Source organism: Papaver somniferum, chromosome 2 (genome assembly GCF_003573695.1).
Source record: "Papaver somniferum cultivar HN1 chromosome 2, ASM357369v1, whole genome shotgun sequence".
In the NCBI taxonomy this organism is placed as follows: Eukaryota; Viridiplantae; Streptophyta; class Magnoliopsida; order Ranunculales; family Papaveraceae; genus Papaver; species Papaver somniferum.
The window spans coordinates 204,924,239-204,947,692 of record NC_039359.1 but is presented as its reverse complement, the minus strand read 5'-3'; the positions used below and the strand labels follow the sequence as shown (position 1 = coordinate 204,947,692).

At 35.5% G+C, this 23,454-nt stretch overlaps 2 protein-coding genes across 11 annotated transcripts; one reads left to right on the top strand and one right to left on the bottom strand.

Moving 5' to 3' along the window:
* The first annotated feature begins 736 nt into the window (after positions 1–736).
* On the top strand, positions 737–8,044 carry LOC113350306 (probable LRR receptor-like serine/threonine-protein kinase At1g53430). 10 transcript variants are annotated; one of them, XR_003360727.1, is made up of 13 exons: positions 737–1,249; positions 1,856–1,986; positions 2,088–2,309; positions 2,391–2,634; positions 2,779–2,926; positions 3,154–3,350; positions 3,437–3,656; positions 4,401–4,644; positions 4,997–5,147; positions 5,240–5,770; positions 5,850–6,053; positions 6,132–6,638; positions 6,735–8,044. XR_003360727.1 is itself a non-coding variant. In XM_026594428.1 (11 exons), the coding sequence occupies exons 7-11, from the start codon at positions 3,623–3,625 to the stop codon at positions 5,934–5,936; spliced, it is 1,047 nt and encodes a 348-aa protein (XP_026450213.1). In that variant the 5' UTR covers positions 737–1,249; positions 1,856–1,986; positions 2,088–2,309; positions 2,391–2,634; positions 2,779–2,926; positions 3,154–3,350; positions 3,437–3,622; the 3' UTR covers positions 5,937–8,044. The 10 variants fall into 10 exon arrangements, 3 of the variants coding, with proteins under 3 accessions (XP_026450213.1, XP_026450211.1, XP_026450212.1); XR_003360728.1 differs by having other exon boundaries at positions 5,850–6,366; positions 6,520–6,638; XR_003360729.1 differs by having other exon boundaries at positions 5,850–6,366.
* Positions 8,045–13,327: 5,283 nt separating this feature from the next.
* Positions 13,328–14,194, bottom strand: LOC113352622. The gene has a single exon (XM_026596423.1). The coding sequence runs from the start codon at positions 14,192–14,194 to the stop codon at positions 13,328–13,330; it is 867 nt and encodes a 288-aa protein (XP_026452208.1).
* Between the last annotated feature and the right edge of the window lie 9,260 nt (positions 14,195–23,454).

The window sequence follows — 23,454 nt, the reverse complement described above, 5'->3', positions numbered from 1 at the left end:
TCTCGTTGATTGCTCTACAATTTTCAATCAACAAATAACCAAAGAAATAAGTGTTGAAATCCGCTGTACTACTCAATAAGTTTTTTTTTTCCTTTTAATAAAGATATAACAGTGTCCTCAGAGTCATACGTCGGTACATTAACCTAGGATTAATTTATGCTATTATAAGTGTTCGACCTCAACTTCCACTTTGCTATTTCATAGGTTATTAACTTGTACTAAATTCGGTAAATGATCGGAAAACGAACTAGTTCTTTTCTTTTTACCAAGTAAATCGATTAAGCAAAGGAACCACTTCATTAAGCTGTTCAAGGCATTAAACAGTTGCAAGAGCCTTACTTCACTTTATAGGTGCCATTATACATCCAAATTCCGGTACAGTTACGATATGGTCGGGCCACATATTTTAAGTATGTGGCCCCTTTGTAAATGCTGACACGCCATACAAAATAGGAGAAAATCTGAAAACCAACTTTATTACTTTTTTTTTTCTTTTTTCTTTTTTTAATTTCTTGAAAGGATTTGGAGGTAGCATATTGTTTAGCTTGATATGTGTCAAAAAATAAAGAACGGCCGCATATAAAATGTATGTGGTCCAACCACATCGCTCCAAAATCTTGTCCTATGGACATTGGAACATGGATGGGCATAAGCCATGAAGCCAAAGTTGGAGAGGATGACCAAGCCATCCAAATTGGGCTACACATAATGGGCAACCCCATTTCAGGTGCTGTTAACAAAAACAAAGACTATCCCTCTAAACTTGGAAATTAGGGATTCAATTTCCAAAAAAACACAGCGAATGAGTTCAATGATGATCCCCACAAAATTTTCTCTGGTTAATATTCTAGATAATTCCTTCGTGCATCACTTTCGATCACAATTTTTTGCCTCTTTCCCTCCCAATGAAGTTCTCATATCCTCCCTTATTGCTCCAATTTCAGAAAAAAAAAGAAACGGTGACCAGAGGAGAGATTCTAAGCCCCATCATGTTTTAATTTCAATCCTCAATCACTAGGTGGAGAAATCCAAGTAGAATGGTTAAAGGGAGTAGATATTTCAGAGATCTTCAATTTCAAGAAGATATATGGTTGTTTGATCTGCACCAGTAGCATCTATTTTGCTCTAAGCCACCAAAATTGAAGGTGGATCTTCAATCTTTTCAGCATGAACAATTGGGTTTCTGCTGGTACAGATCCACCAAGCCATACAGGAAGCACCATTTGGAAATGATTCAGCTCTCTACAAGGTAAGATTTTGGAACCTACTGATGATTTTGAATGTTTAATTTATCAGACCATACTCTATTAAGAAGATTGAAGCATGAAAGTAGTGAGTGCATAAAATAGTTTCTGCTTTCATTTTGCTTCCAATATTTTGTAACTCTACTGGATGGGAAATTGATAATTCTGAGATGTTTATTCACTGATGTAGTATAAGAAATAGTGACATAAATAAAATTTTCATTAGAATTAGTGAAAATGAAAGATCTAGCCATAGAAATATCTTTTTTTTTTTTGTGAAATCTCATCCACACAAGTCTGTTTTTGACTTCAAGAAGACTTTTAAGAGGACTTTAAACAGGACAAACAAGTCTTGGTTCTTAGTTCTCTTCACTCTTTTCTTCTGAAAATTGGCCAAATCTTGATAGAGAAGAAGACGGTTAATATAATTTTCGCAGATCGATCTCAGGGTAAAGATCTATATCTTTGTTTGAAATTTAATCATCTTTTCAATTTTCAAAGTGTATTGTACATGTCTCATCATTTGCCTTGGTGTTTGAAGTCATTCATGTATTTGGGGCGCATGTATTTAACTGTAAGTACTAATTTCTTTTGTATTTTCGTTGAACAAGACCAAGACCCTTATGACGAGTTCGAATGTGAGTTTTTCACTTTGAAAGTAATAAAAGCAGCTACTAAGAATTTCTGTTCAGCTAATGTCATCAGAGAATATGGTTATCATGGTGAAGATCTGATTTATAAGGTATGTGCAATAAGATTCATGCTGTAGTCACTTGCTAGTTATTGTTAACCTTTTTGCTGATCAATACTCATTTCTAAAATGTACCTGTACTGTTTATACAGGGTGTTCTACCTAATAAGATACCAATACGAGTGAGAAAATCCCTACAGATACAGATAGAAGAAGGAAGGTCATATCACAGTATTTAGATAACATAGATTTTTATTTGGCACTCCGACATCAAAATATCAATAGATTGTTGGGACATTACTCAGATAAACACAATCTTCTACTGGTATATGAGCACGTGGATACTAATGGTGACCTTTATACCGCTTTACATGGTAACTAGTCAAAACATTATAATTACTGATTCTAAGAACCATAAATATAGCTATGAGTTTTGATGATATTTGTAAATGCAGGTGGTGGGAATTTAAAGAAGAGGTTCAACTGGAAAACAAGAACTGAGATATGTCTTGGGATCGCAAGGGGTCTTGCTTTCTTACATCACAAAGATGAATCAAAAACCCTTGTTGTCCACAGAGATATTCATCCTACAAATATTTTTCTCGATAAGCATCTGAGTCCCAAAATATCTGGTTTTGATGTGGCTAAGCTCTGTAGTGGTGAAGATATGGACTACCCCACCCAAATTTGGGGAACATTGTAAGTAAAAATTGAATGAATACGTATTCTTGTATTACCTGCTGCACCAATTTCTAAACTATTTTCTCTAGGCGATCTGTTTCTTGATTTTCATAGTTTAAGTCAAAATCCACAACATCCTCATTATAATTTACTTCTTTACAGAGGATACATTGACCCTGAGTATTACATGGGTGCCATATATGATAAGACCGATGTTTACAGTTTTGGAGTACTCGTACTTGAACTATTGGGCGGAAAGAAACCAAATGCAGGTTTAGATGGTGCTGAACCCTGCGACCTTGTGTCTTTTGTAAGTAGAAAATTCAAATGTTGATCCCTATTCTAAATGTAAATGGTTTAACATTTTTCTATTCAGTGGAGTAGTAATTTATATGTATTGTATAAACACCGTATACATTTTGGAATTTTTCATAGGCCCATGAGTTACACAAGTTGGGCAATCTTTTTCCACTCTTTGATGATGATTTGAAAGGGAGCTGTCCACTAAAAAAGCAGCTATGATTTTGAATTTGGCAGTATCGTGTACAGCTAGCACTCGTAAGTTGAGGCCTACCATGATTGACGTAGTAATTATTCTGGAAGGAATTAAAACCAACACCAAGACCCCTGAAGTCGATCATCAATGTTTTTTAGAACAATTTAACCATCTCGAAATAATAGCATTCCGCAAGGCAAACATGATCCAAACCGATGCATTTGGGAGTTTTTACCAGGTCTGTAGTGATGCTTCTAATTATTATATATTTTTTGTCTGCTGGTTGTTAATCAAACCGATTGCTAATATATAATAATCATACAGGAGGGTGTTCTTCCTAATGGGATGTCAATCACAGTGAAACGCTTTTCGCCAATTGTAGAATCAGGAAGGAAAAATGTAGAGTTTCAAAACGAAATAGACTCTGTTTTGCCATTATGACACCAAAATATCATTAGATTATTGGGGCATTATTCAGATAAGGTCAATCTTCTACTAGTATATGATCATATGGAGAATGGTGACCTTCAAACGGCTTTATTTGGTAACTAGTTCATGTTAGATTTTTTGTGTTTTGCGCAACAAATCCCATATGGTTAAAGTAATGTTTGTTTAGACTAAGTTAAGTCGGATTAGTCTTAATCCGCATTAAGGCATGTTTATGGTATTAATCATGCACTAAAGACTAGCTTAAGGTTAATGCTAGATAAGGTTGAGTCTAAGCATGACATGTCCTTAAGCTTGACATGTCATACGAGCTGTCCAAAGTAGCCATGAGGTGTCCTCCAACTCATGATGGAAAGGTTGGAGTGACATGTGGCAAGCATGACTAGGACTCTCTTCTAGCCTCACAAGTTTTCCTTAAAAGCAAATCTGTTTTCATTCCATCATGAAGTAATGTGAGGAAATAGAAGTTGATAATAAGTCATGAAATGTTTAGTGTCTTGTGTTCTATTTCCTTGTACTAAATAACCTTACTTAGCATGAATTATATGTAGTGTCATAGCCATGTGTGGTGCTGTTTTCAGTGAGTTGTTGAGTATGCTAATACTAGTTTCTAGTCTAATTTCAGCTTGTAGTGAGCTTATAAGTTGTTTAGTGGTAAAGCATAAAGATTAAGGAGCTGAAATTCCAACAGTTCAAACATTTGATTTATTGGTTCGACTATGGCGCAAGGAGGGGGTAATCCCCAACTTGCTAATAGTTTTTGCTCAAGGGCCACAATAATTGCCATTACTTGTTGAGAAAACTGATAATAAATGATGGGCATTTTTTGATTTACATGCAGGTGATGTGAATTTAAAGAAGAGCCTCGACTGGAAAACCAGAGTTAAGATTTGTCTTGGAATAGCGAAGGGTCTTGCTTTCCTACATTTTAAAGATCAATCGAAACCCCTCATTATCCACAGATATATTGAACCTGCAAATATTTTACTTGATAAGAATTTTCATCCCAAAATATCTGGTTTTGGGGGGTCTAGGCTTTGTGAAGGAGAAGATACACACTACACCACAGAGGTTATCGGAACATAGTAAGTAAGAACACCAATGGAGTTGTTTACTGATATAATTGCTATTTGCTAATCTGTCTTCTCTGGGTTATGATTTCTTGGTTTTCTCTGTCTATAGTGTCTAAGCTAAAAATATAGGCTACACACTTCGGAACGCTACTCTTTTATTTAACATAGTACCAAGGCATTTAAAAATTAAACCCCACACTGAAGCGCAAGCTATGTTCTAGTTGGTTAAGTGGGCATTGACAGTATTGATATTTGAAACTATGGTTATGCCCGAAAGGGGGCTGGACGTTTTTAGATCCTAACATGCCTCATGTTGGAGGCTTGTACCGCTGCTCATTATGGTTTTTCTTTTATCTCTTCGCAGTGGATACTTTGACCCTGAGTATTTTATACAGGGTATCGTAAATGATAAGACCGATGTTTACAGCTTTGGAGTGCTCATACTTGTAATATTTAGTGGAAAGAGACCGATATACAGAGAAAAAAGATCCGAGTCCGTCAACCTAGTGTCATTTGTAAGTAGAAATCTCACTATGATTACTCTTTATCCTCCTTCTAGATTATGTTACAAAGCAATGTTCCTAAATGCTTTGGTTTGGAATTATAGGCCCAAGAGTTAAAAGAGAAGGTTGATCTTTATAAATTGATTGATGAAGACTTGAATATGCAATATTCAGCTGAAGAAGCTACTATGATTTTGAATTTGGCAATTATGTGCACTAGTTTTACTGGTAAATTGAGGCCTACCATGTTGGAAGTTGTTAATATTCTTGAACGAAAAACTAAAATGAAGACTCCTAGAGTCGATCCACTATTTTCAACAGTAGTCAATTCTGAGGAGGTCATCTCTAATGTCAAATCAAACAGCCCCTACAAAGAAACAGAGCTGACAGATGAAGGGTTTGTTTCAGACCTTGATTATTTTTCTGATGAGATTGGGGAGGCATCAGTATCCTCTGAAGTTGCACCAGAGGTGCCAGAAGAAAATGATAACATTGAGTTTATAGAATATGGTTCTAAACACACAGTTAGGCTAGATGAAACTGGAAGTCTCTCTTTCAGACGCATTGAAGTTGCAACTAAAGATTTTAGCCTTGCAAACAAGATCGGACAAGGTTCTACTAGTTCAGTTTACAGGGTTTGTAATCTAACTTGTTTGCCTTTTCAATTCCTGTATATGCCTCGTTAATCTTGCTTGATTTATGGTATAATTTCAGGGTGTGCTTCCAAATGGAAAGATAGTCGCAGTGAAACAACTGCTTATGACATCAGACCAGGGAAAACAAGTTTTCAGAATGAAGTAAACATTAGTTCGTCCCTCGTTAATCTTGTCAGAATGTTGTGGCATTGTACAGGAAACAACCAACACTGTTTAGTCTACGAGTACATGGAAAATGGAAGTCTATATGGTGCTCTATTTGGTAAGAAGTGTTCGAGTTTTACTGTTTTTTTAACTAACTGATCTACTTATAAAAATGTACTAACAATTTCAGTTGCAGAAAACGTGAAAGATAAACATACCTGGCCAGCAAGAGTTAAAATCTGCATTGGAGTAGCGAAAGGTCTTTCCTTCCTACACAGTGATGATTCGAAATATAAGATTGTTCACAGAGATATCAAACTTTCAAATATCTTACTTGATAAAGATCTTAGTCCCAAGATATCTGATTTTGGATTGGCAATGCATTACAATAGAGAAATTACACACATCAACACCGGTCTTGTTGGAACAGTGTAAGAAAACGAATAGAAATATTATTTCTAGACTTCAGGTTCTTAGTTAACTTACTGGAATGAAATAGTTCTTCTGTGTTTCTCTTTTCTGACAAAGAATATACTTTTTCGTATGTTGAAGATGATATATGGCCCCTGAATATGTTATTCTAGGAACAGTTACTGAGAAAATAGATGTTTACAGCTTTGGAATAGTGACACTTGAACTTATTACTGGTAAGAAGAGAGTTGAGTGGATTTCAGACCATGAAAGTGTTTCCCTCCTGGATTTGGTAAGTGAATAAAAACCTGTAATTGACTGGTAAATCTCCAGATAATAACTTGCTGTTCTTTTGCAATTAAACTGAAAAGCTTCGATTTTTTCCCAGGTCTATGATTTACAACAGAAGGGAGATATTCTGGGGGTCGTTGATCAGGACCTGAAGATGAATATTCCAGTGAAAGAAGCAGAAACGATGTTGAGTTTGGCAATGTTGTGTACGAATCCTGATCCAAATTCAAGGCCTACTATGTCAGAAGTGGTAAGCATCCTTGAAGGAAGGACTATGATAAAGGCAAGTACCCCATCCAATATACACGGGAAAAGCAGAATCAATTCTACAATTGACCGTGCTGCAACATCAACCCACAACTTAACCAGTACTTCAACCCACCTCTGGAATGATTTCTCCTCTAGTAACCTGTATCATCACAATGATGGGTTGCCTACTGTTTTATCCACTCATGTTGGTTCAGAAGAGAAGGAATACGGGAACGATGCTGAATTCCACCATGACTTCGTTTCTGATGGATGGGTGTCATTTGATAATGCAAAGTTGGATTATATATCTTTGGGCGAACGCCCACCAATATCAGATGATAGGCCGCAAGCTTCTCCAGCTTACGAGGTTAGCCCCGAAAGAGAGTATAAATATGTTGAACCCTCTTTTAATGAAGAAGGTAAACTTCAAATTATGTGTACCGATGAGGAGTTTGAAGCTGGGTGCAGGGAGTGGAAAAATGCTTTAGTAGGGTTCTTTGTGGGAGAAAACGTCCACTTTGTTTTAGACATAAATATGGTTAGAAAACTCTGGGAAGTGAATGGAGATGTTTCAGTTGTCTCTATGGATAATGGGCACTTTATGTTTCAATTCAGTTGTGTCGAAGATAAGATACGAGTTCTACAATCAGCTGATCTTTGGCAAATCCAACAAAGACCATTGATACTAAGAGAATGGGATTGGAAGCTGAAATTCACTAGACTTGATGAGATGGAATCTCTTCCTATATGGGTGAAAATTTACAACTTACCACTCTTCCTCTGGACTCCTTCCTTTCTCAGCAAAATTGTGTGTGGGTTGGGGATTCCTCTGATCAGAGAACAAAAAGTAGAGAGCGATTAGCTTATGCCATGCTTTGTGTTGAAGTCAATGCTGGTAAAGTATTGCCCGAGTGTTTGAATATCATAGTTAAAGGAATGGAGTATGAGCTGAAGTTAGAGTACGAAAGTTCGCAAATTGCTGCAAGACTACAAAACAAATCCAGGTTCAAATGTACTATACGAGTTAGGATTCTTAATGCATGTATGTCATGTTTAATTGAAACCCTAAGAACTTGTCTAACTTTTTTGATCTCATGTAATTGCTATTATTTGTAGACTTCTACTCTCTTTATCACTAGTTTTTGTAGTTGAAACTAATGAGGATAAAAACGCTGTATTTGATCTAGACAAAAGACCCAGGGGGAGGAAGTAGTAATCGTATAGTGACGTACTCCAGTATTGGCTTTTTGTAACTTCGGCCTGGGCTAAGGTTATATCTCTCTCTTTATATTCAGATGTAAGTTAAATCCAATTACGTAACATGCTAAGTAACTAACAACAAAAAAATGGTTCATTTCTGATATTCTTAAATTCAGTAAACTAAAAAGTCCAGTAATACATCAATTATGGAGAGTTGCTGCTTTTTGTCTCACGAGAGAAATTTGGTTTTCCAGAAATCAAAGAGTCTTTAAAGAAATACTTCCAAATATCTTAACTAATCAGAAGGAGGTCATTTCTTTCACTTATGAGAAATGAGTTATTGATCTTGAGGACTTTTAACATGGGATGCAGTAGTTTCATAACCATCGGAGTAATTGAACGTGAATTTAGACCACCAACTTGTGGAATTTTGATATGTTGTGATGGTACTGTTGGAGAAAAATGAGTTTTTAATAAATATGTTTTAGTCTTGGGGTGGTTTGATCTAGTGACTAATGAGTCCAAGCATACTTGCTCATTTTATGAGTGAATGAAATGTTCCTTTAGTCCCACATTGTGGAGAATTAAAGAGGATCTCCACTATATAACCATTTTCATATGGATGTATTGACAAATGAGGGTGAAGCGGGTGGGACAAAATATACATGGCCAACCCATTGAATTTGCTTTATTTTCGCAAGTTTTTGTTTAGGAAATTAACTCCAAAAATATGAATTCACTTTCCGATTTTTTGGAGTAAGAATAATAGAGAGAAAAGAGAGAAGAACTTTTCATTAACTAGAAAGGGAACCCCATTACATAGGCTTAGTGTTCTATTTATACAAGTAGAAGGGAAAATCCTAGTGGTCTAATGGACCGCACATCCATGGGCCATAGACCCTATAACACTCCCGCTTGTGCGTTTCAAAAGCGGAACTTCAAATGTGTTGCCTCATTAAAACCTTGACAAGGAAAACCCAATGGGACAAAACCTTGAAAAAGGGAAAAGAGTACAACATGTTGATAAAACTGGCTACTTCTTTACAGAAAAACCTAAAATATAAAAATCCTGTGGGAAAAAGATAGTTTCAATCGGAGAGTCATAAACCTAGTGTTGTTGTTGTCTCATTAAAAACCTTTCCGAGTAACAAAACCCATTGGGACAAAATAAAACTCGGTGAAGGGAAAAAGAGTTCAACAGACACTCGCTTCCCCTGATGTCGACATCATATCATTAGATACTCCCCCTGATGTCCCCATCTCCCCCTGATTGCAATCAAGGGAGTTCGTACAATTTCCTTAGTCCAATACTCTTTACGTGCTTTTCAAATAAGGACTTAGGAAGTGACTTAGTAAATAAGTCTGCCACATTCTCATCAGACGGTACTTTGTTGACTTGAATGTTTAAGAGGAACTGTTGTTGTTGATTCTAAAATAACTTTGGTGAAATATGTTTAGTATTATCACCCTTGATATATCCTTGCTTCATCTGTTCGATACAAGCTGCATTATCTTCATAAATGCATGTTGGCTCTTCAGTGGTGGAATTCAAACCACTCGTCCCTCGAATATATGTAATGATAGACCTTAACCATATACACTCACGAACCGCTTCATGTAGGGCAATGATCTCTGAGTGGTTCGTGGAGGTAGATACAAGAGTTTGCTTGGTCGATCTCTAGGATATCGTTGTGTTCCCTATGGTGAATACATAACCAGTTTGGGATCGAGCTTTATGTGGGTAAGATAGGTACCCAGCATCATCAAAACCAACCAAAACATTATTTGGGGTTTCAGTGTAGGGGGTTGATTTAGCAATCCTCCTTTCGTCCTCATAGGGATAAAATAGACCCATGTCAATGGTTCCTTTAAGGTATCTGAGTACATTCTTTATACCATTCGAGTGACGCTACGTTGGCGCTGAGCTATATCTAGCTAACAAGTTTACTGAGAATGATATATCAGGTCGAGTACATTGTGCTAAGTATAATAACGTGCCTATTGCACTTAGGTAGGGAATTTCATCTCCCAATACCTCTTCTCCATCTTCCTTTGGACGAAATGAATCCTTTTGTACATCTAAACTTCGACCAATCATGGGAGTACTAGCAGGATGCACCTTGTCCATATTGAATTGCCTGAGTATCTTATGGACATATGCAGACTGGTGGATTAGTATTCCACAGGCTCGGTGTTCTAGATCAAGTCCTAGACAAAACCGAATTTTCCCAAGATCTTTCATCTCAAATTCAAATTTCAAGTAGCTTGCGGTTTCTCTTATTTCATCAAGAGTACCTATTATGTTCATATCATCAACATAAACGACTATAATTGCAAATCCGGAACTCGTTTTCTTTATAAATACGCAGGGGCATAACTCATTATTTGTATATCCCTTCCCAATCAAATAATCACTTAGACGGGTATACCACATCCGCCCGGATTGCTTTAATCTGTAAAGTGAGCGTTTCAACTTAATTGAAAATGCACTCTGTGGTTTAGAGGTACTTGATTCGGGCAATGGAAGTCCATCAGGCACTTTCATGTATATATCTGAATCTAGATCCCCATAGTGATATGTTGTAACCACATCCATAAGCTACATTTCAAGTCCTTCTGAAACTACCAAGCTAACTAAGTAGAGGAACGTTATGACGTCCATTACGGGAGAGTATGTTTCCTCATAATCAATTACAGGGCGTTGTGAGAAACCTTGCGCCACAAGGAGAGCCTTATACCTCAAGACTTCATTCTTCTCGTTACGCTTTCTGACAAATACCCATTTATGTCCTACGGGCTTTACGCCTAGTGGGGTTAGCACTACCGCACCAAATACCCGTCTCTTTGCCAGTGAATTTAATTCTTCCTGGATTGCAACTTCCCATTTAGACCAGTCTGCTCTTTTTTGACATTCTGCAATAGAGCGTGATTCGATGTCATCGTGCTCAATGATCTCTTGAGCAGCGGTGTATGCAAATGCATCATCAATCTGCGTGGAGGATTTTTCCATCAACACGTATGCACTCTCATAAGCCATAGAGATTTCTTTGTTCTCTGGAATCATTTCAAACATCAGAGCGTCCTCCAGTATTGATTCATGGACATAACTATAATCAGAGACAATTTCATGAGAGGGATTATTTGTATTGATGATGAATGGATCAGAGTGTGCCTTACTCACTCTTTTCTTCCTTGGGTGAGTATCCATTGAACCAGGGGGTCTTCCCCTCTTCCTTTTGGGGGCCATGACAAGTGTAGGTTTGACACATCTATATAAGGTGCCTTTTCCCGTATTAGGGATTTCTAACCTTGCAGGCACGTTTGCAACTGGTATGTGTGATATCGTCACTTTAGCAATATCAGTGAATGCATCAGACATTGAGTTTGCCACATTCTGAAGATCAATAATTCTTTGCACTTCACTTTCACATTGTGAGGTGCGGGGATCGAGATGAGACAAGGTGGGGACACACCAAGATAATTCATGTCGTTACCTTAGGAAATCCTTTTCCATACCTCCCCCTAACGACGGGAAGGTTGTCTCATCAAAGTGACAATCCGCAAATCTAGCGGTAAAGAAATCGCCTATCAAAGGTTCCCAACAGCGGATAATTGTTGGGGATTCATATCCAACATAAATACTTAAGCGTCTTTGGGGACCCATCTTAGTACGCTGTGGGGGCGTAATAGGCACATATACAGCACAACCAAAAATGCGTAAATGTGAAATATCAGGCTCATATCCAGTTACCAACTGGTATGCAGAAAATGGTTGGATAGCAGTGGGCCTAAAGCGAATAAGTAATGCTGCATGCAATATGGCGTACCCCGAGGCAGTATTAGGCAGGTTGGATCGCATAACCAATGCCCTAGCTATCATCTGTAACCTTTTGATGGTAGCTTCTGCGAGACCATTTTGAGTGTGTACGTGGGGTACAGGATGTTCTACGTCAATTCCGATAGACATACAAAAATCATCAAATCCTTTAGATGTAAATTCTCCAGCATTATCAAGTCTGGTAGACTTGATTGGATAATCGGGTGGTGAACCCTCCAACGTATAATTTGTGCTAGGAGCTTTGCAAAGGCAGCATTTCTTGTGGACATTATTGGAACGTGGGACCAACGGGTCGAAGCATCTACCAGAATCATAAAAATACCTGAATGGTATGCATTCTGGATGTATAGATCTACAAATATCACCTTGTATTGTTTGTAAGAATGGAATGTTTTGTTTTGTATCTTTAGCATAGGATGGTATCGCTCCTGTCTTTGCTAAAGAACAAGCTTTGCAAAATGAGTGGTGTGCTTTTTCCAAAGTCCATTAAGTAGAATGAGAGAGAGGTTGCACATCATATGTTGTAGATGTCAGTGGTTGGCAGACGTTGTTACTTTGCATTGTAACTGTCTTTTGTCTCATTTTACTTTTTACTCAAAATAAAGGATGTCCGTGTGAGTTCTTTAAAACACGGATCATCATATCACGACCCGGGTGCCCCAAGCGGTCGTGCCAAAGCTTGTATAAGTCATTGTTCAACAGTTCATCGTTGGTAAGAACATGTGATTCGATTATCTGAATAGTAGTAGTGTACAAACCACTAGAGTGACTCATTAATTTCAGTAAAATGCGTTTTCTTCCACATGTATTAGAGATAATATTTATATATTCAATTCCATTTTCACAGTGAGTTTCCAAGTGATAAACATTTGCACGTATATCTTTGAATCTCAACAAGATACGGTTAGCTCTTGGTGCATATAGAGCTTCCGTGACTTTAATCATTGTGTCATTTGGCAACAAAAATTGAGCATTAACTCTCCCAATTATCACTTGTGATGATACAATCATCGTAGTCACAGAGGATTTATAAGGATTAAGTCAACAAATAATTGCCTATTTCTTAAAATAGTGTGTGTGGTGCCACTATCAGCTAGGCACTCAATCTCTTCTGAGGATGACATCCCTACAAGTAAATGGTACTTTAGAGAATTCGGTCACATAATTAAATTATGCAATAGATTATCACAGTAAAAAATAAATCCAAAGCATAATAAGTACCCATAAAAATTAAAAAAAACTATTGATCCATCAATAAAAAACAATAATTTAAGACTACCTGACATAGTTTAAGTCATCAAAACAAATATTCCAATCAAAGTCTGCTAAACCACAAAGCAAGAAAATAAACAAGTTTTTAGGTTTAAAGGATAACTAAAACTAAAAAATAAATAAAATAACAATCAATCAAAGTCAGGTGTTTCCATAAGGGCATGGTTCTTTTTTCCCTGGAAGTCTGAAATGGTCAAGTTGACATCTGGGGTATGATCATGTTCTTCCACACAGTGAGCTTCTTGATCTATAGATTCCCGGTACTTTTTGTAGCTGTCTGCTACTTTGGCACTAGCTTTGCATTGCTGGTACCAATGTTCGGAGATTCCACACCTGTAACAAGGTGCATTGTCATTCTCGACCTTCTTAGGCATGAAGTTCTTATGTGCTTTTTCAACAATGTTGCCCCTACCACTAGGTCCAGAAGTAACATCTCTAGACCAGGTATTTGAATGGCCCTCACGCCCATGTCCCTTTCCACGATGACCTCTTTGTCCTCTTCCACGTGGGTTATTATCCTCTCCTGAGTATGGAGCATGAGAATATGAATCATCATTTTTAACCCTCTTTTCTTTGGGGTGTTTTCCTTTGTTATCCTTGCCATAGTTAGCCTCGGGAATTTTCTTCTTCCCGGGGGCTCTAGCATTGCTGTTTGCTATAACTTCATTGTGCCTTTCGGCCACCCGAAATAAGTTGATCAACTTGCTGAAAGTTGTTATTCTTTTATTATCAACCTGTATGCGGTATTGGTTAGATAGAATAACAGATGACAAAGGGAAAGTAGACAATGTCTTTTGAATCAAATCTTTATCTGTGAGTTTTATCCCACAGAAATTGAGTTGTGCTTGTAGCTTAAGCATATCTCTTTGGAAATCACTTACCTTCACATAATCAAGAAAACGAATGTCATTCCAATGTTCATTCAACTGTGGGAGAAGACAATCCTCAATGCTCCCAAAACGGCTTGCTAATGCATCCCACAGTTCTTTAGGACACATCATGTGTTGGTACCCCTAAAGGAGATTAAGGTCAATGTGTAACTTCAAATATCGAAGGGCATCAGGCTTTTCTTGTTCAGTTGCTAGGACAACATCTTTGTCAGTAGAGGGTATGATGGTGTGGGTGCATTCTTTTTCCACAAAAGCGATCTTCACATCAGCCATCCAACGGTGATACTCAAGTCCATCTATGCCCAATTGTGTGAATTCTTGTCAGATTGCTCATCTACATAAGGCAAGGTTAAAGGACATTAGTATGACTGATTCCGGTACTTTATTCCTAAAGGCCAAGATTCTTAATGACCAATAGAGTGAGAAACCAACTTTCTTTATGGTTCTTTAAATATCCCAGTTAAGTCAAGATCCAACGGATGACATTACCCCATTAACGGTTTAGATAAAGGCAATTTTTAAGGATAAAAAAAAGGTCATATTATAATAAAAAAAATGACACAATCACATACACAAAAACAAAACAAAACAAAACAAAAAATAATAATAAAAATAAAATATAGTATTGTATGCATACACTAAAGTCCAATCATGATTAACAAAGACAAATTAAATAATGATACAAATAGTATACATGCATACGTTACACATAGCATTAAAGACAAATTTATTATTTTAATATTAATATTATTTTGTTTCCTTATTATTATTGATTACAAGTGGTAAAATAAATACGCATGCATACATTATATATAGCATTAAAGAGAATGTTAAGTAAAAATTAGTTATTTTATTATATATTTTCAAAATCAATCAAGAAATTTAATGCAAAGAAAAAAAAGGAAATTATAAAAAAAAAACACAAAGACATGTGTTATACAAGTTAGCAACATGCAAGGTAATCACATCAAAATCAATCATGCCATAAAAAACGATAAAGCATCTTCAATTTTATTCATTTTTTTTAAACCAAAACAGAAGATGTCATGGATTAAAACACTAGCAGACAATCTAGCACACAGTAATATAATAATACACGGAGTTCAGGAAAGATCAATAATACATATTAAAATTAAATAATAATATATACATACAAGCTAATCGAGTCGTGCTGTTCGGATCTGATATAACAAAAAAAAATTAATGGCAGGGAAACAGGATGTGAACAGACATGGGTCAGGAGGTGAGCATACATTGCCAATCATACATTGAAAATATGATATATAGAAAGAAAAAAATCAATCTTGTCTAGACACAAAAATTAAATAACCCTAGACATGTGAGCCATATTAAGACGAAACAAGGACATCAAGAACAGAACAGATCCCTCATATATATATAAATAATAATCATCAATCATCAAGAAGAATCGTGGCCATAGTTTCATACACATACAAGCACATGTGATATGTCATAATCAGATTGCATTTAAAAAAAATAGAATAAAATCATGTGATAACCACAACAATATACATAAGGTACCAAATCATGGTAGAAAACACCTTCTCATTCATCAAATCGTGTCAGAATCAAAAAAGAAAATGAAAAGAAAAAGAAGTTTAGGGATACCGTTGATCCGTTCAAATACTTGTGCAATCCAAAAAATAAAAATCTTGTTGCAGGGAAGAGCTCGTGCGAGATAACGTTTTGGAGTAAGAATAATAGAAAGAGAAAAGATAGAAGAACATTTCATTAACCAGAAAGGGAACCCATCACATAGGTTTAGTGTTCTATTTATACAAGTAGAAGGGAAAACCCTAGTGGTCTAATGGACCGCACATCCATGGGCCATAGGCCTTATAACACGATTCTAATTGTTTTACATGAAAACTTGTTTTATCAGAAAACCTAAACCTAACTTGATTTTCAAGAAATCAACTCTTATGAATATATAACTCGAAATTGTTTTATACAGACTCGTGCGTCTAGTAGAGCGCCCAAGGCGCCTTTGATAACATAGATTCTTGCTGTTATAAAGGGTCTAGAATGGGCAACACTTGATGGCTTTGGTCATATCCTTGTTCAATCAAACTCTAAAGCTGTGATCAGATACGATTAAAGGTTTCATTCCAGGTACTTTAATTTAGACATGTTTTTCTTGAGATTAATTTCTCTGCAGATCTTCTATCTAAAAAGGGAAATTTTGAGTTTGGTACCTATGAAATGGTATACCTTTTCATTTGGTGGCCAATTTTGTCCAAATTTGAGTTTGGTGTCAACATGTTAACCTTGTTTAACCGTGTTGATCATCCATTTTAAAGTTAAATCTGTAAAATGACCAATTAAAATTGAACTTTCCATTTATTTACCATCTTTACCAGTTAGACACGTGGGCGGCACATTTACCCTCTTTTTCGTTATTTTTTTGCTCGGATATTTACCTTCTTTTCTTTTCAGATCCTTCTTCTCTTCAAATCCAATGAAGGTAGGAACAAGACTATATTAAGCGATACCCATTTTTCTTCTTTATATTTAACTCCAACAGTCACATTTCCTTTGAGAATCACCATAACTGCTCATTTACTTGCAATTCGATTGTCGATACCTGACCCGAAGTATGGATTAGTTTGGATCCTGGCATCCGAGGTTACGGTTTCTGAAGTTTCAATTTCTTGAAAATCATAGGATAATCGAAGTTCTCTCCAGTAATAGCTATTTCTTACATATTAGCCATCAGCATCATTCATTGAAAGTTTCTTTAACAATGATGTCGCAAACATATTTCTTAGATACTACACCATTAATCTTCTGATTTTGAAGAATTTGAGTTTAAGAAGAAGTTGGTCAATAATTGAGGTTGAATTAGTTTTAAGTTGAGTTTTTAAACAGAAAACAATAAGTAAGGATGGTTTTGTTGTTGTTTCATTTGTAAGGAATGAATAAGACTGATGCATGATTAGAGTATATATATGACTAGATGACTGTTGCAACAGCGTAGGACGACCAAAATTTGGAGTGCCTAGCGGTTTTGAGGATTTGGAGGTGCTGGTTTTTGTGACACTATTCGTAACAGTTTTGTAACATTTTAGGTAACACTTGTTTTATAACATTTATAAACGTTATACACTGCATAACACTTATTTTGTATCATTTCTGTAGCATCTGTGTAACAGTTCTAGATCGGATGGCTGAATTTTGTTGGCAATCAACGATCAAGATTAAAATAAAAAGTTTTGGTGACGGTTTTTTGGCCCTTTTCATGCCGTATAAGTCGTCAATCAGGTCGATCTTCATTCGTTTTCATCGCTCCTAAACGTAGTCGAGGACGATGACTTTCCGATTGTTGAGTCAATTTCGAGAAAAAACGATCAATATCCATGCAATTGAATTGATTAAAAAAATGAAAAAAAACGTTGCATGCAATGCATTTTTAGATCCCACAATGAAAGTACAGAAGAAAATCCCTTCGGTCATCCCGATTAATATCGTCAAATGGTAAACCAATTCGAGTTTGCAGATAAGCAGTGGACACTAAAGGGTATACAGTACTAGCTCCAAGGTGATTCCTCCATCACCAAAAAAAATGCATCAATATGTTCGATAAAAGGGCCCCAACCTCACAGTCCTTAACACTTTCCACTAATTCATTATTAGTAATAAAAGTTAAATTTTAAACAGTCAACTGGCCATTCGTCAGGTTAACTGTTAACCGGGTCCCACCGGGCACCAGACTCAAATTTGCAAAGTTAGGCACCAAATGTAAACATATACCATTTTCAATTTTTAAGTACCAAACTCAAAATTTCCCATCTACAAAAAGTAGCAACTTGGCCTACAGTCAATATGTAACTTACTCTGTCGGACCAAGTTTTCTGTCAAGAATGGAATGGCCTTCCAAATATTTTAAATTCAGTTGATTTTCAGTTCTGTGGTTCTCACCACTTACGTATTTTGGTTGTAACTCCATCTTTTAGTAATAAAACTTTATGATTTATTAAAGAAAAAAAAGGTACTTCATAAAAAAATAAATTTTGTCATGTTATCCAGTCAATCCAGTCAGCTAGCCCATTATGCCTGTCAGCTAGTTAGTCCATCATGCAGATTTGAACAAGAGGGGAGTTTCATGGGGTTTCATGAAGAATTGAAGATGGAGACATGCAGCTTTAATTCCAGCAGTTTCATGCAGAATTGAAGAGGGAGGCATGCGATATTAATTCCAGCAGTTTCATGCAGAATTGAAGATGGAGGCATGCAGTATTAATTCCAGCAGTTTCATGCAGAATTGAAGATGGAGGCATGCAGTATTAATTCCAGCAGTTTCATGCAGAATTGAAGAGGGAGGCATGAATGAGAAGTTCATTCCATTTAAGTTTATATTGAAATTATGTATACAATTATATAAATGGTGAGGAGCAGAAATCAAATGGGAAGGCCAATAGAAAAAGGGAGACTAGCTCATACTGAAAAAAAATAGACTGTAGTTTTATTATCAATAATACAATACTCCCCCAGGGAATTCACCCGTGGATGTAGGCAAACCATGCCGAACCACGTAAAAACCTGTGTCACTTTTATTTGTTTTTTAATTCGCCTCCAACCCTAAATATACACCAAATCATCAATTCAATCGTGTTTCGTTCCCAAAAGTAATTTTGGGTACAAACGATCTGATTTATCTACTAATGTAACACTAATAACCTAACTTCAATCAATCATTAACGTTACTAATTAATCATTTTCATTAAATCTAATCATAATTATTTACTCTAAGACCAAGCCTTATGGTGGAATCCAACCTATTCCAAGTGCGGAAAAATTGTGGAATGTCAAGTCTAGTGGCCTCCAAGTTGGGGTCTTCCACAGTTTTTCCAAGCCATGTTCCATGATTTCGTGGGATGGTCCGTGAAATCCATGGAAGCTAGCGCTAATCATATTAGCGTAAAACGCTATTCAAAATAGCGCACTAGAAGACGGAAAAAAACGACAATAAAAATAGCGCCCAACGCTAATCTAAATAGCTTAAAACGCTATTCAGAATAACGCTTTTGTTTTATCCGTAGATTTAAAACGAACAGTTGAAAATCTAATGGATGAGAAAAAAAACTCTAATCTTAATAGTGTAAAGCGCTATTCTGAATAGTGTTTTTCTGACGTTATTCTTATCAGCGTAAAACGCTATTTTGATTACCGTTTTTACAATTCCACCACTACACTTGACCTTCCATGAACTATTTGAAATGATGAGGTGGAGTGGAAGATGGAAGATGGAATTCTTCCACCATAAGACTTATTCTAATTAAGTAAGGGTAGTTATGCCATTATCAAAAAAGGATGGATAAGAGACGATGATGTTTTTTTATATAGTGACCTTATTTTGGCACCATTAGGTATGCCTCAAAAAAAAAGAGTATGCCTCAAAACAGATTTCTTTATATCAACTGACAAATGCAACCTACACAAAAATTTGATCAAACCTTGGGAACATAGCCGGTGCAGAGTGTGCGATACACAAGGCCCGACTCAATGAAATGCCACGTAGTTGGTGAACCATTGAGCTACTACCTCGCATGATTTTTCATTGCATATTTGTATTTATATATATACTACTATACTTAAATTAGAAAAGACATCACTATGAATCTTTTTCTAATTCAATATAAATAAATTAACTATGAATTACTAACTTAACATATGTGACCATTGTACAAATTATATTACCATTATGATATAATTGTTAAAATTTTTTTTTTATTTTGAGTTTTCATCATCATTTTTTTTGTTTTTTTAGTTGATATTATTTTTTTAATTAATTGTAGTTATTGTTCCGAAATTATCATGAAAAAAACTTTAGATATATAAAGTCCCTCTAATCAACTTTGCACAAGGCTCTCAAGGACTCAAGACCGGCTATGCTTGGTACCTTATAATATTTAGAAGAGATTGTTCTATATCAGTTCTCCATATATGCATCTACTAATTGTGAGGTTAGCAGACACTGAAAGAAAAGATTTTCTGTAACAGTGGAACGACAAGTATGTACATTCGAGAGAGAAATCAGACGAAATTGAGAGTAGTGATTTATTCCTTTCTGAAAAAAGTAGCAAAAGCAGTATCTTAATAGCCAATAGACATACAAATAGGGAAGAAATTCCTTTAGGCGTATTCCTATGAACATGTTAAGCAACTAATTTTTCTACTTTAGCACCCATTATGGGTATGTCAAAGTGGCAAACATATCTGTCTAAGTGCCAAATATACCACTTAGGAATACACGACATAGTTTCTAACGAGCAATAGAGTGTCCATCACTATATGGTCATAAGAGTGTTAGATGGTCATTCCAGCACCATCGATACTCATAATGCCGATCGCTGAGTTGATCATCGCTCATCAGTTCCTCATCCAACGACTACAATTTCCCCTATAAATACTGAGTTCAAATTCATTTCAACTCACACCATAATTTCTAAATATCTCTAGAATTTCCCAATCTCCAATTCTTTTCATCACTCTTCCAATTCTTGAAAGAGCATAACTGATAATATGAACATGGCTGAGTTCATAGAAAACCAACATGCTGCCGAAAATCAAAGAGTTGTTAATACCAATGTGCAAAGTCGAATTAGGAGGCGATTACCAAAGTTTACTACTGAGGAAGATGAATGTATTTGCAGGAATTTATATTTTTTTACTGAGTTTATGTTCTCAGATGCATTCCATCCCCAAACATTTTGGGAAAGGATATTTGGAAAATTTCAAGAACAAACCCCAGTTATCGTGATGCTCCAGGGTTGTCTCATCGCTTCACTGTAATGAATAAGGAAATTAGTATGTATCTTGTCTTACTTCAACAAAAAGGTCCAAACATGAGGGATGGTGAAACCAAGATGGAACTTGAACAAAGGTGTTGTCCTGAATATCATCACATCAACAGAAAAGACTTCCAATTTGGAAGTTGTTTCGAGATTTTAAGAGGGTTGCCCAAATATAATTCAAAATTTAAGTTTTAATTTATTAATTGTCAACTTAAGTCTAAGTATTAAGTTTTAATATTTAAATAATACTTTAGTTTAAACTAAAACGTAACTCTAATTAAAATTTAAGATTGAATTAAGAATATAATTAAGCTTAATTTTCAACTATACGAGTCCAATTTTCAAATTCATTAAACTTCTAATTAACAATTAATAGTCATTTTACAAGACATAAAGCTAGCCTATAATAATTTGAAATATTGACTCTAAAAATAAAAATTTGGGACAATGTTCTTCATCTTGTTTATATTCTTCATTTATCAAAACTTACAATCAATGCGCTCATGAACGGAGTTTCCTTTGTTTATCTTCTTCTTTGTCTTCAAGATTGTTTTGCTTTGGTTTTCCTTGCCTTGAACTTTTCTTTGCCTTTTCTTAGTTGCAGTTTCGACTTAGTTAATATCCAAAACTTGAAGACTTCTTTGCTTTTTACCTATTTCTTTATAAGTATCACATACCTTCTTAACGGGAACTTCAAGCACTACTCCAGAAAAATCAAGTTGTGTTGCCGAATCAAGTTGGGTTTGAAATTGTGTCATTCAGGAAAAATTGAAAAAATAAATTAGATTGAGAAAAAGAGAAATAGAGAAAATAATTGTGTAAAAATTTTGTTGTAATTTTTTAGTTTGAAAATTACCTATTTATAGGTGACAAAGAGCCAGCAGTTGGCGCTAGACTTTATTTCGAGCGATATTCATGGTGGCATTGGAGATGAAGATTTTATCGCTGACGATATTATTTATTTCGTTCGCTAAAAACTCTGTCGCTCAGTGGTTTTTCCATAGTGGCACAATTCATTTGTCATGCCACATTGTATGTCAAACAGGTTTTTTTAACCTTTGTGCATAGGAATAGCCTTACCATAGAAATTTGAGGCCATATGAAAAAGATGTCTCTGATCCAATGAATGAGAAAAATGGCAAAGGAACTGGTATTGTCACGTTAATACACCTGATCAGACAACTACAAAAAGTCGCTTTACATATTAGAGTATTCATGATTGAAGCTGAATCCAAAAGAGAAAAAAATAAATATATCTTTGATGTTTATGCATGAATTCTAATCACATAAACGTAATTACATACATAAACTCAATAGATCGATACCGATCAAAAGAAAAAAGAAAAAAGATCCGAGGAAAAGAGAATAAGGGTTTGTATTTGCTTGTGACGCTGAAAACTACAAACCAAAAACACAAAAAGTTTCATCCTAGTAAAATTTTGTATTGTGAACAGTTTTACGTCATAGTTGTTTGACGGAACTATTGTCCAACTAAGACGGTGTTGTTAATGTACAATTAAGTATTTGGTGTAAACACGGTGTAACAAAATTATTTAGGTTAAAAACTTTGACAGAAATATTGTCCACCTACTTTTGTGTCGACGACGTTACTAACGAACGGTTAAATATTTGATGTAAACAACCTGTAACCCAATTTTTAATATTTTTATGTCAAGTGTCTTCAGCATATTACATTAAAAATATCTACCAACAAAAAACGAGGATTTCATTACCGTTCAACGTGAACGCTTATTTTGTCATCTTTAAGGGGAAGATAAGTTTAACTAAACTTCCAACCATTAAAGGGAAAATTAACTAAACTGGGTCCGCAGTACAACATAATGAAACACCCTTATGAAGGAAAGGACTAATCTACACGATGACAAGTAAGAAAGACATAAATGAAAGAAATAAGCGTAACTAAACTTTCAACCATCAAAAGGGAAAAGACTTTGTGGAACGACAAGTATGAAAAAAATGATGGAATTAAACTCAACTGAACTTTCAATAACCATTCTAGAAACTAGAAAAATACTTCGCGATAAATAAATTAAAAACTAATAAAAAAATAAGTGCAAATTTGTGCATGCTTAAGTTGGTTTCTTTTGTTTTTTTCCATTTCCAATTCGAATTTAAAAATTTATTACCCAAATAATTTTTGGAAAATGAGTCGTTTGTCCAAATATTTTTAAATCACGGTTCAAATGGACGAGTAAAAAATAGTTTGGGTGAAATGGTAAAAAAGAATAGTAAGGATGAAACTGGTTTCATCGTAGCTTAAATTTAAAAAATAGCAATGATGAAACTGGATACATCCTGTGTAAATTAAAAATAACAAAAAAATATTTGAAAATGGGCACGATGAAACTGGTTACATCCTTCCTATTTTTATATTTTTGTCTATTTAAACAGTATCAAAATTTAACTGTCCATTTCACCCAGAAATTGTTGATTTTGGTCTTTTTAACCAATTTTGTGAATAATTTTACCCAATAAAAAAAAAGAGTACCTGTGCATGCTAGTGTTTGGGTGCAAATCAACTGATAGGATATT

What these genes read in the sequence shown, in the direction of transcription:
- LOC113350306 (XM_026594426.1), top strand. Translation starts at nt 6,495, where the DNA reads ATGGCCCCTGAATATGTTATTCTAGGAACAGTTACTGAGAAAATAGAT. An exon ending in GTGTTTCCCTCCTGGATTTG is followed by an intron (nt 6,639 to 6,734) that starts GTAAGTGAATAA and finishes ATTTTTTCCCAG; the next exon opens with GTCTATGATTTACAACAGAA.
- LOC113352622 (XM_026596423.1), bottom strand. Translation starts at nt 14,194, where the DNA reads ATGTGTCCTAAAGAACTGTGGGATGCATTAGCAAGCCGTTTTGGGAGC.